General features: G+C 38.4%; 1 protein-coding gene across 1 annotated transcript in view; it reads left to right on the top strand.

Annotated features, from left to right (window-relative positions):
* Positions 1 to 10,087: 10,087 nt before the first annotated feature.
* The window catches only part of RASSF2 (Ras association domain family member 2), a 43,617-nt gene continuing 39,939 nt past the window's right edge, over positions 10,088 to 13,765 (top strand). Inside the window, exon 1 of the mRNA XM_044660895.1 lies at positions 10,088 to 10,146. Within this exon, the coding sequence (XP_044516830.1) occupies positions 10,088 to 10,146 (59 nt within the window). The remainder of the gene's footprint in view (positions 10,147 to 13,765) is intronic.

Here is a 13,765-nt window from a genome sequence, read left to right as displayed (position 1 = left end):
GAGCTTGATGTATTGTATTCTACCTTCTCCCTCATTCTCTGTCCACATTCGTTCTATCTTTAGTGGTAGGAGAGAAGTACTTCCCAGCTGCAGCTCCTGCCACATAACCTAGAAAAATGAGACTTTAAGGTGATGTGAAGAAAAGATAAATGCATTTGTGAAGTGGCCTTCTGCACCCAGAAATGATTCCTTTGAGGTTAAGGAACTTTAGTATTTCTATATGGATCTGTGATTTTATCTGTATGGATTCTCCCACCCCTAACACAGATTACAAACCCACATTAGCTTCTCTGGTGAGATTCTTGTCCATGTTCTCACTTAATTCCTCAGCTGACAATCTACCTAATGCTCAAATTTTGCCTCAGATGTTTACCAACTATGTGACCCTCCACTTAATCTTTCTGAGTCTCAGTTTTCTCATCTGTAAAATGGGGATAATATTACTTACTTCACAGAAATGTAAAGACCAAATAAGAAAATATATGTAAAGTGCTTTGTAAACTTTAAATTGCTGTTTAAATGTTAGCTGGAATCCTTCCTGCTACTTTGATATCTCTTGGGTAACCAATGTGCACCCATTAACTAAAGATGCCCTCTGTTATTTCTTGTGTGTAAATCGTGCTTTGTTATTAATGGCTGTGCCATCAGAGCATGAATGTTGTTAGTCCTACTACTGGAGGGGAGTTGTCTCACCACATTAGCTCTAGGATAATATATTTTTTCAGCCATAACAACTAATGGAAAACTTAGCTAAGGTCCAGAGTTGGCTGCTTTGACAAAGGGAGAACTGACCCTCAGTCCGACAGTGGATCCTTGAAGTGAGGCAATATAAGTACAAATATGCCATTTGCCCCATTGGTCTTCCATATTGTCTTAATTCTGACCAAATGCCAGCTCTATCTCCTTTTCTTGTTCTAGGCTATCTTCACTATGTCTTTTTTTTTTTAATTTTAAACCCTTAATTTCTGTGTATTGACTTATAGGTGGAAGATTGGTAAGGGTAGGCAATGGGGGTCAAGTGACTTGCCCAGGGTCACACAGCTGGGAAGTGTCTGAGGCCGGATTTGAACCTAGGACCTCCTGTCTCTAGGCCTGGCTCTCAATCCACTGAGCTACCCAGCTGCCCCCTTCACTATGTCTTTTATAGCACTACCTGAGCATGTGCCATCTTTGGTCACCTGCCTGGGACTCCCTTGATGCACCATGGGTCTGTTCCTTGCTCTTTGGGTTATTGATCCAAGTTATTTCTGTCAGATATAAGAAATATATGGAGTATGAAAGAATTTTTTTTTGTATTTGTTCCTGCCCAAGATTGCCCAGGCCTGGTTTTGGGGATTTACCCTTCCTTATTCTCTGGAGCCCTCAGAATCTGAGAGAATCTTCCTATGACACTTAAGATTTCAGTTGGTTGACTAGGAAGAAAACTACATGACATTTATCAATGTTTTTGAGAAGGCTGAGGTTAAAATGGAAACTTTCTGTGCTTCCTCATGATCTATGGAGCCAGGTGAACTTGGATACTTCATGGTAGATATTTTATATTGGCCTGCAGCTCCTTCACTCTTTGCTCCCCGACTCCTGGGGAGATAGAGCTACATTGGTTATTGGGGGAAACCAAGGGTTATTGGCTGAGCTGAGGGTTCTTCTTTTTTCTTATGAAGAGAATTGTTTTGGATGGGGTTTTTCCAGCCTAACTTGGAGGATTTCCATTAGACTCTCTGTCTCCATCTTCTCTCAGGTGAAAGTGGAACATTAGAACTTGAGGGGAATTAGCCTGTGTTGTTTTCTTGGGGTGTGTCTCTGTGAAAGGCTTCAAAGGTCACACCTGGGTGTCTGGACCAGTGGTGAGCATCTATGCAGTGGGGAAGTATGTTGTCCCTGGGGAAGCTCTGTGGAGAGAAGCCATGCTGGAAGAAGAGAACTTGTGAGAAACAAGGAAAGGATTTTGTCGGTGACTTGAGGGTTGGGATTCCTTTATCTGTTATTCCCTCCTGCCTCTTGCCCCTCTCCCTTCTGAAAGTCCTAGCTGGGAAGGGGAGTTGTTCTCCTGAAGTTCAAGAGTGTGTGTCTCAGAGTTGCTAGTCCCATGAACTGTTGCTGACCAGCCAGTGAGCTTTTCCTTTGACCCTGGTGCTGACCTGCTTACTCCTTTCTCTCCATCCTCCATAATTGAGCTATGTCTTATCTGGAGAGTAAGGATAAAGCAACACACTGAGCCTAGATACTTTCAGGATGGGACAAAAGAGACCTGTAAAGTTCCTCATTTGAAAAATGAAGAGTTTGGATCAAGCCAAGTTTATTTAATCTTTCTTTTTTGTGGCATAGACCCTTTTGGCAGTCTGGCAAAGCCTTTGGACCCCTTCTCAGAATAATGTTTTTAAATGCATAAAATCAAATATATAGGATTACAAAGGAAAACCAATGATACTGAAAGATAGTTATCAAAATATTTTTTAAAAAACCAAGTTCAAGGAACTTAAGTTAAGAATCTTGGGACGACTAAGGTTTCTTCTGGCTCAGACCCCTGTCTCTCTGAAACTTTTGCTCTCATCAGAATGTATTCAGGAATGATGGGAAAAATTAAAGAGATGAAATTAATTCTTTTCCAAAGTATTTGATGATGTTACAGAGATTCCCACTCCCAAAGTGCCTCTTGACCAGGCAGGTAGAATATATTCAAGTCACAGTAAACATACACGATGTTCTAAATTCAGTTGATAAAACTAGATATGAATAAAATCACTGTGACCAGATGGCATCCATCCAAGAGCTCCAAGGGAACTGTGGAAAATGGGGATCTTTTGGCCAAAATGGGCAACCTGTTACAAACAGCCACTGTTCCAGAGTGTTGGCAGTTTGTCAACATGACTTCCATTCAGAAGCACTGCTGGGGGAGATCCTGGGAACTGTAGACCAATGAGTCTCATTTCCATTCTTGGCAAGTTAGCAGAAATTATAATTAAGGGAAGAATCACCCAGGGCTGAAGTAAATGTAATTTATTTAGTAAAAGGCAGTATAATTTCTGTAAGGGGAAATCAGGCTTGGGATTCCTGGAAGGGGGCAAATCAGCAGGAGAACCAGTGGATGTAATTTATTTAGATTTTCAAAAGACTTTTGACAAGGTTCATGCTAAAGATTTGTAGAAAACCCAAACCTGAGTTATCTCTTTTCTTTACTCCTTGGGCTTGTTCCTTCTCTCTTGTTTGTCTATCTCTTTGATTAAACTGATTGATGGTTTCATAAATTTCCATTTTAGTCATGGCTTTAGACATGGTGCCTTGTATATAGTAGGTCCTTAATGCTTCTGACCACTGGGTTTTATCCCTGACTGCTGGATGCTAAATGACCATGGGCAAGGCACTCCCCTGGTTTTTCCTTATGTCCCCATCTTTGGCAAAGTAATAATTATAGCCTCTTTGCCTCAGTCAAATAATGATAATAAGCAATTCTTAGATGTTTTGGAAAACAAGAAATCTCCATAAACGCCAATTAATCATAGAGCAGACTGGCTAATTGCAACCTGAGTGTTGTACCTCATCTTTTCCCTGCCCAGGAAGGCTCTAAATCTCAGACTGAGAGCAGGGCCTCAGCAGCCCTTGAAACAAAAGCAATGTTGAAGACAAAGTGTGGGGCTCAATTTACATTCCATCCTCATAAGCCTTCCTCCTCCTCCGTGTATGTTTGAGATTTGAGAAATAATACTCTGAGCAGGGAAAATAGCCATAATGGGGCTAGAAAAAGCGAGGGAGCAATTTTTCATGTGTGGAAAAGAGAAATCAGAAAATCCAGGTTTGGGTCAGTTATAATTCTCTACCAGTTTTAGCTTTCTGACTCTGGGTTAGCCACTTAGTTCTCTGAGTGCCAATTTACTCATCTATAAAATGGGTATATTGGTATGACCTAGATCCTAGGTAGTTGTAAAGAGAGTGAAACAACCTGAAGGTTCCATAGAAATGAGAGATGTTATTATTATTTTTGCAACTACTACTACCATTATTATTATTATGCAACAGAATTTCCTGTTTGGTTGTGCTTAGCTTTTCTACCAGCCTTAATCAAAAGGTGCTGTCAAAATTTGTTTTTCTTTTCATAGCCTAGAAGAAAGGGAGGAAACATTTATTAAATGTCTACTATGTGCCAGGCACTGTATTAAGCACTTAAAAAATATTTTCTCATTTAAACCTCAAAACCACCCTGGGATTTAGGTGCTATTATTATCCTCATTTTACAGTTGAGGACACTAAGGCAGACCGAGGTTAAATAACTTGCCCAGGGTCACAGAGATAGGATCTGAGGCTAGATTTGAACTCAGATCTTCCTGCCTTCAGACCCAGTAGCCTCTCTACTGAAATCTCTCCAGCTGTCTCAATACCACAATACTACTCTGCTTTTTTTTCCAGTCTAAAACTTTATCCATAAACAAAATATGGTTAGTTTGTCATAATTTATTTGTAGTGAATTCATGTCAGCTCCTAGAAGCTCCCACCTCCCCAGTGCTTACAAACTATCTGTTTAATAAGCATACTAGAAATTTTGATATCAACATTTATGCTTTTGGAATCATTTATTTATTTATTTGTTTTTGGGTGAGACAGAGCTAGGCCTTGAACACCTATTTTCTCATTTTTAAAAAAAATTCCTACTTTCTGCCTTAGTAACAACTCTAAGACAGAAGGGTGCAAGGGCTAGGCATTGGGAATTAAGTGACTTGCCCAGGATCATAGCTAGGAAATATCTGAGGTCGGATTTGAACCCAGGTCCTCTTGACTCCAGGCCTGCCCCTCTATCTACTGTGCTACCTAGCTGCCCCACTGCCCCCCTATTTTCTAACTTTAAGCCTACTCCTTTTTTTTTTAATATCTCACTGCTTCTCTTTAGGCGTATAACATTCTAAGGGGAGGAAGAGAATAATAATTTATTAAGCGCCTACCCTATGCCATACAGTGTATTAAGCCCTTTACAAACATCTCATTTGATCTTAACTCATCCTAACTGCTTTCTAGTGTGGGAGAAAAAACAATCTCCTCTTGCACTTTTGCCAGATCTACCAGACGCATTATTTATTAAGTATACAAGCATCCGCTTGGAGAAAGGCTCACATTGGCTTTATTCCTTCTCCGGTTAGATCAGAACAAGCTTCTCCCTTGAAGTGGTTCAGCTTGCATTATAGGGTAATTGTTAAGCAAAAGATAAATTACCCATCGGGGCAAGACAAACTACAGTGTCATTTAGGGTCGTTAGAATTTCTAGACCAGGAGATAAATGATGATATGGGCACATGCCCTTGGAGAAACATGGCTTCCTGAATCTCTCCCCTCTTTTCAAAAAGAATGATTCTTTTCATTTGGTCAACAAAAAAGATATTCCTGATTTGGCTACCATAAAACTCCTTCTATTGATCTCAGAATTGGTTCTGCCTTCTAAAGGGAATTCAGGACATTTCTGCTTTTTATTGTGTTCCACTGATAGGTCTTCATTCAGAAGAGAGTGAAGATTTCAATGTTGTTATAATATTAATTCTTAATTTTCATAGCACAACTGGGGAATCACTATGCTATTTTTGCCAGCAAGGTGTTTTGAAAAGTATCTTCCTGATTTGAAAAGGCAAACATTTGCCCATCTCCATTCTAATAGCTTTTCTCCCATGCACAATGATTTTCTTTTTCTTTTCTTCTTTTTAAACTCTTACCTTCTATAAGCATCTATAAATAAGGGATAGAAGAACTGCAGGAGTGGAAACACAGAAGAAAAACAACTGCTTGAACACATGGGTTGAGGCGGACATGATTGGGGATGTAGACTCGAAACTACCACACTGATGCAACTATCAACAATTTGGAAATAGGTCTTGATCGATGACACATGTTAAAACCAGTGGAAATGTGCGTCGGCCATGGGTGGGGGAAGTGCGGGGGGGGTGAAGGGGAAAGTAGGAGCATGAATCATGTGACCATGTTAACTTTTCTAAAAAATAAAAATTATTAAATAAAAAAATAAGTAAGGGATAGGCAACTAGGTTAAGTGACTTGCCCAGGGTCCCACAGCTCGGAAGTGTCTGAGACCAGATTTTCACCCAGAATCTCCCCTCTCCGTCCATCTATTGAGCCACCAGCTGCCCCAACCACTGGCTCTTAATCTTTTCTGTGTTATAGACCTCCTTGGCAGTCCTGGTGAAACCTGTGGCCTCATCTCAGAATTAAGTTTTTAAATGTCAAAATAAAAGACATAGGATTACAAAGGAAACCGATAATCCTGAAATGCCATTACCGAAATATTTCAAAAAGCAAGTTCATAGACCCAAGTTAAGAATGCCAACTCTAAATAAGTCTTAAAAAATAATAGATTGATAGTTCATTATTATAATGCATTATAACTGTAGAAAGAACACTGTCAAACAATCAAACTGATCTTTCAAGTCTACTTGTATTGAAGACCTGGCACATCTCATTGCACGTGTATTAGATTGGCTACTGGTAGCTACTAGATTTTCACTTAGCGACTCAGTTTCCCCAATTAAATCATACTGCTTTTTATACTGTTCAACAGAATTTATTATCATTCCTCATTTGATGGGTAATTTTAGTTTCCAGTTCTTTGACATTATGAAAAAAAAACTGATGTGTATGTGTGTATAGTACACATAGGACCTTTTCTTTTTATGATCTCTTTGGAATAAAAAAACCCTTCTACTGGTATCACTGGGTCAAAGGGCATGCATCATTTAATAATTTTGGGAAGCATAATTGTTTTTTTGTAATGGCTGTACCAATTCACAACTTTACCAACAGTACATCAGAATGCTTCTTTTCCCACAGCCATTCCAGCATTTGTCATTTTCCTTCTTTTCTTCACTGGCAATTTTGTTCCTTGGCTTCAGCTCTCCTTCAGTGGAAAGAGGGATGGGTTTAAGTCAGAGGATGTGTTTTTGAACCCTAGCTCTGCCACTTAATAGTACCTTGTGAAAGTCACAACTTTCTGGGCTTCAGTTTCTCCTTCTGTAGAATGAAGAAAGGTGACTAAAAAACTGGTTCAGTTCTAAAATACAGCACGAGGTCTAGGATCTTATAGAAAAGCAGAAGATGAGAAAAGAACCTCCCTCTCAGCTCACATATACTCATATTGATGACGTAGTTTCTCTTTGAGGCAGTATTTGGTTCAGAATCAGGAAGATCTTTGTTTAAATCGAAAATCACTTAACTAGCTGAGTGGTCCTGGATAAGTCACTAAACCTCTGCGTGCCTCAGTTTCCACAACTGCAAAATGGAGATAATAACAGTACCTGTTTTGCAGGGTTGTTGTGAGGATCAGACAAGATAATATTTGTGAAGTGCTTAGTGCAGTGTCTGGCACATTGTAGGTGCTACATAAATGTTTACTCCCTTTCTCTTATTCTTTTTTAAATTTAGTAATATTTTATTTTTCCTCAATTACTTGTCAAAATTGGTTCTTAACATTTTTTCTAACATTTTGTGTTTCTAAACTCTATCTCCTAACCTTTCCCCTCCCTGAGATGGAAAGCAGTTTGATATAGGTTATATATGTGCTCTGATGAAAAAACATATTTCCATATTCATTTGTTGTTGAAGAAGACATGAAGAAGACACACATATAAAACCATGAAGAAAATAAAGTGAAAAATGGTAGCTTTGATCAGCATTCTGATTCTATCCTTCTTATTCTTAATGGAGACTTGTCTGTCTCAGTATCTGTTGTGACACACTTGTTTGTATATATCTGTGTTTACTCAAACATGTATATTTGTAGGTATGTGTATATATTCACTTATTATATATAGAAGTTGTTATTGGTATTGACTTGTTTCAGTTATTTTTGACTCTTCCTAACCACTGTTTGGAGTTTTCTTGACAAAAAATACTGGAGTGCTTCGCCATTTCCTTCTCCAGTTCATTTTACAGATGAGGAAACTGAGGCAAACAGGCCCAAATGACTTGCCCAGGGTCACACAGCTACTAAGTGTTTGAGGTTGGATTTGAACTCAGGAAGATGAGTCTTCTTGACTCCAGGCCTGGCACTCTATCCACTGTACCACCGAGCTATGTATACATGTATACGTATATTTATGAGGCTATGGATGTTGATATTGATTTTTCCTATTATTGTGAAGAAGAGGTCAGTAAACCCTAGATATTTCTGATTCTCTTCATGATATTGTGCCAGTCACTTGGCCTCCCTGACTCTTTCCATTTTTAAAAAATCTGTAAACAAAAGTGAAGCTGGACTAGATAGCTTCTAAATTCCCTCTGGCTCTAAAAATCTATGAAACTGTGGCAAAAGAGAACCAGTTGAATTGAAAACATCAAGAAGCAAGCCAGGCAGCTTAATAAATGCAGAAAGGACAAGACCATAAAAGCCCCAAATTCCAGAATGAAATTTGAATTCTAAGGGCCAAGAGCTTAGAGATCATTAGGTTCACCCTTTTTATTGTATAGCTTGGGCAGCTGCCAACTAGAGAGGCTGGGGACTTTGTTCAAGGTTACACAGTTTGTAGTGTGGGAGACTTAATTATACATAGCTGTATCGCTAACTTCTCATGTGACCTTACACCCTCCGTCTGTAAAATGAGGAGGCTGGTCCAATTGTTCTTTCAGGGTCCTTCCCAGCTCTATAGTGACACTACGATTGATATTTTGGGGGACTTGTGGCAGTGACAGGTGGGGATGGTCTTTAAAGTCTAAATCCTATGCTTCCACGATTCTCTGAAAATCCCTTTGGGGGGACTAGTAGCAACAAAGGGGATAGATTCAAGCTTAGTTTAAAATGAGATTCCCACTGAATTGTTGAGTGTATCCTGAAAACAGGAATTTTCTTCAGGAAAACTTTTTTTGTCTTGGCAATCTAATTTCTCATTCAAGGGGGCAGCAGCTCAGTAGATTGAAAGCCAGACCTAGAGACGAGAGGTCCTGGGTTCAAATCTGACCTCAGACACTTCCCAGTTGTGTGACCTTGAGCAAGTCACTTAACTCCTATTGCCTAGCCCTTACCACTCTTCTGCCTTGGAACCAATACACAGTATTGATTCCAAGATGAAAGGTAAGGATTTTTAAAAAATTTCTCATTCAACACATTTTCTGTTATGAACTTATAACATTTTTTTTTTTAATCCTTACCTTCTGTCTTGGCATCAGTTCTAGACGGAAGAACATCAGGGACTAGGCAAACAATAAGCCACTTGCTCAGGATCACACAGCTAGGAAGTGTCTGAGGCCAAATTTGAACCCATGTCCATCCAACTCCAGGCCTGAACCTTTATCCACTGTGCTTCTTAGTTGCTCTTATCACAAAATTTTGAATTCCCCCAGTTAAAAGAGAATATTTGACATATTCTGGACAGTTCTGTGGCACAGTGAATTGAGTGCTGACCCTCATGTCAAGAAGACCTGATTTCAAATCCAACATTAATATACTAGCTGTGTGACCTGGGAAAGTCATTTAATCCCCATTTGCCTCAGTTTCCTTATCTATAAAGTAGGGTTAATAATAGCCCCTATCTCCCAGTATTGTTGTAAAGATCAAATGAGAAAATAATTGTAAAATGCTTAGTTAGCACAGTGCTTGGCACAAATATAGATGCTATGTAAATGTTAGCTATTAGCTATTATTATTCTTTAAAAGTTCCCATAAAGAACAAGCTTCATTAAGGTGGGTAAATTTTTAGGTAATTGCTTCTTCTGTCTCCTGAACACTTCCTTTTCGAAAAAAAATTTTTTTTTTGAGAAGAATGCCCAAATGGTCTCAAGCTTCTAGAAGATCATTTCATTGAAGCTATAAGTATCATAACAATGTCCAATTATTGAACATTTTCCTAGACTTGTTGAATTATAGAGTCTGTAGTGGAGTCATGGTTGGCTCTTTTACCCATACTGGAGGACTCTGAGAATAATTATGAGGGGAAATAATTTGCCCAACAGTGGAATCATCAGTCCTCCTGGTTGGTATTTTTATTTGACTTTCTAGAACAGAAATAAGGAGGTGTACTTATATGTCCCCAGGACCTACCCCAAGACTAATTTTTCTCTTTTTCTTTTGACTGTAGATCTCTCCTCCTAATGAAAGAAAGCAGTGAGAATGGATTACTGCAGCCAGACCACTCTAGTCCCATGTGGACAAGATAAATACATTTCCAAGTAAGATTTCTTGTTATAACGTGATGGAAGAACATATTAATGTTATTATGGGCATTCATGGGGGATCAAGTTGTAGAATGGGATAAAGAAGCTCTCATGGCCTAGACCAGTGATTCCCAAAGTGGGCGCTACCGCCCCCTGGTGGGTGCTGCAGCGATCCAGGAAAGCGGTAATGGCCACGGGTGCATTTATCTTTTCTATTAATTGCTATTAAAATAAAAAAAAATTAATTTCCAGGGGGCTAAGTAATATTTTTTTCTGGAAAGGGGGCAGTAGGCCAAAAAAGTTTGGGAACCACTGGCCTAGACCAATGATTCTCAAGAATTTTTGAGTTTCTATAACCTATATTGTTTAATTTCCATTTCCCTTCTTTCATCTTACAAAAAAGTGTTGTGTAACACAGATTTCAGGTTTTAAACATAATACTGTTATTAGGGACCAAAGCAAGGACATCATAAATGAAACTACTTTGCAGTGTTTAGATCTTTTCTATTCTCTGGTAACCGGATTCCCCATCTAGATTTCAAAATGGATTTCTATTGTACTGAATTGCCCCCTATAAGGAGTAGAGTAAAAGTGAAGTTATTTTTTTTTAAAGAAGTATAAAATTAAATTTATGTCTGAATTTAAATCATAGATGTATAGTGTAGTTATAAACTTTAATAGAGTGTTTGATTTGGAGCTAGGGTCCCTGAATTCAAATCCTGGCCCCATGCTTTACCTCTGTGACCTTTGGTAAATATATCCCCTATTCAGAACTCAGTTTCCTCATTTGTGAAACAGGAGAGTTGAATTTATAGAATCTCTAAGATCCCTTTTAGCCCTAATGCTTCCATAATATTTGTTGAAAGAATGGGTGGTACTTCTTGAGGTAATGGGAAGCATGGTAATTGAATTCTTGAGTGACTGTAATATGTACTAAATATTTATGCTTCCATGAGGGTTCTGGTAAGATTTTTACACCAGTCTCCTACTTCCCCCAATAATATGATCTTAAGCATGTACGGTAGCTCCTTAACTCTAAAAACTAGTAACCTTTGACTTGAGGTGGGACAAAATACTCTTGAGAATAAATGGTCTATACTAAAGCAAAGAATCAACTTTACATAAATGAGAGAATTGGCCTCAATGACTTCTGAGGTCCCTTCTATGATCCTAGGTTTTTTTTTGAGGGGTGGTTAAACACTGTTGGGACAAGTCTGCCAAGATCCTATAGGGAGTCAGTACAGTAATTCCCTTGGAATTTTGTAACCACTTTGTATAAAGGACATTAAGAATAAGACAAAGATAATCCATCTGGTGTTCCTATCAGCTAAGAAGACAAGATAGAAAAGAGAGATAGTGTTGTACATTCAAAAGAGCCCTGGATTTGGAGCTGAATACCCAAAGATGTGTTGCTAAATATTTAACAGTTGAGTCTCTCATAATTGTTTGTTTTACAATATTGTTATAGAGTAAATGCTTCTACAGGTTCTGTTCACAACTTTGTATCAGTTCATACAAGTCTTCCCAAATTTCTCTGAAGCCTTCTCTTTCATGATTTCTTACAACACAAAAATATTCCATTATATTCTTATACCAGGATTTGGTGTCATTCCTCATTTTATGGGTACTTTTTAGCTTCCAGTTCTTTGACACTATGAAAAAACTGATATTTATCTATCTCTGTGTGTGTGTGTGTGTGTGTGTGTGTGTGTGTGTGTGTGTGTGTGTATGTGTGTGTGTGTGTAAAGAGTGTCTTCTTTTTCTGAGCTCTTTAGAATAAAAAACAACCTCCTGCTGGTATCATTGGATCCAAGAGCATGCACATTTAATAATTTTTGGGAGCATAATTGCTTTTAGTAATGGCCATACCAGTTTACAACACTACCAACAGTATATCAGAAAGCCTCTTTTCCCACAGCCATTCCATCATTAGTCATTTTCCTTTTTTTCTTCCCCTGCAATTTTTTTTATGAACTGAAAGTAAATTAGAAAGAAAAATGTATTACAATGAGCACAAAGTTATGGACTTGGCTACATATAAAGGCACACGTGCACACACACACACAAAGCTTTTGGATTGCCTACTCTTAATTAAGAGAAATCATTAAGAATTGACTGTAAAACTTTGAAAACAATCATAATTAATCATGGAATATTGATAAGAACACAGAATGTTAGAACTTTGAAAGGAACTTAAAAAGCACGGCATATCAGAGCTGGGAAAGGACTTGAGAAGAGAGAAAGGGAAAAGAAAGGGGTAGACTATAGACTAATAGATCTGTGAGTTCAGAATGTTAGAACTGAAAAGAATTTAGAGAGTATCCACTACAAATCCCACATTTCACAGAAGAGGAAACTGAGGCCCAGAGAAGGAGAATGATTTGCAAAGGTAACCTACCAATCAAATTATAGAATGAGACTAGAATCTAGGGCCCTTAATTTCTAATCTAATGCTCTCTTCTTGGCACTATAGAGAATTCTAAGGCAGTCATCCTAGCTTTTGTCTTGTCATTGGACATAGACGATTCTGGAAGGGAGAATAAGGCTGATGACTTTGTGTAACTCTTTCTCACTTCAATCCAATTCATGAACAAATCAAGACATTATCCTATGATTTCATTGGTCCTCTCTAGAAACAAAGGATGAACAATGAGAAGTCAGAGTCATAGTGTTTTGACTAATGGATTTTTGTGAATTCTTCAAGTCTCTAATTTCAAAATTATGGCTTTAAGGGTATTGGTAGAGAAAGGACACAGTAATAAGCTCCCTTCTATAGCCCTTTAGCTGTTATATAGCATATTATAACATGACTTTTTAAGATAGTTTGTGTGGGTATTATTATTCCCACTTAAAATTTTTTTTAAACCCTAATATCTTTTATATAGATCCTTCTATATTAATTTTATTTGTTACAGGGCTAGACAATGGGGGTTAAGTGACTTGCCCAGGGTCACACAGCTAGGAAGTGTCTGAGGCCAGATTTGAACCTAGGACCTCCTGTCTCTAGGCCTGGCTCTCAATCCACTGAGCCATCCCATTACCCCCTATTATTCCCACTTTAAAGAGCTGACTTACCTATGGTCACATAGTTGAAAACTGCTCTCTGCCCAAGTCCATAACTTTATAGTCTCCTTGGCCTGTGTAGTCCTTTGGAAAAGGGAAGCTCTGAGAAAGCTAACCTCTCCGTACATTTGATTTCCAGGAGAATCCTTAGTTTCTCCTACCAGGTAAGAGGATGCCTGAATTAGGTAGATACTAATGGATGGGTCTGGGATTTCTGTTTGACTATATTCTAAATTATATCCTAAAGCCCCATTAATTCAGAATTTGTGGCCAGAGGACTTGCTTTGCTAAGCAAATGTATAATGGAAGCAAGATGAGATAAGAAATGTTTAGAGGACTTGAGAGTAAAGAGTACAAGCTCTTTAGAAACTCTCCATTATAAACTGAAAAGCAGTCATAGTGAGTAAAAAGGCCAATAGTGCTTAGAGCCAGAGTTCTGGTTTCAAGTCTCATTTTGGACATTCAATGGCTGGATAAGCCTAAGAAAACTCTTTATCTTCTCTCAGTCTCTGTTTCCTCCTACTGCCCCTCCAACCGATCTTGTCTACTTTTTATGGTTGTTGTGAGGAGA

This window comes from Gracilinanus agilis, chromosome 2 (genome assembly GCF_016433145.1).
Source record: "Gracilinanus agilis isolate LMUSP501 chromosome 2, AgileGrace, whole genome shotgun sequence".
Taxonomy (NCBI): domain Eukaryota; kingdom Metazoa; phylum Chordata; class Mammalia; order Didelphimorphia; family Didelphidae; genus Gracilinanus; species Gracilinanus agilis.
Note: the sequence above shows the minus strand (reverse complement) of the source record. Positions and strands in the feature narration are given on the sequence as shown.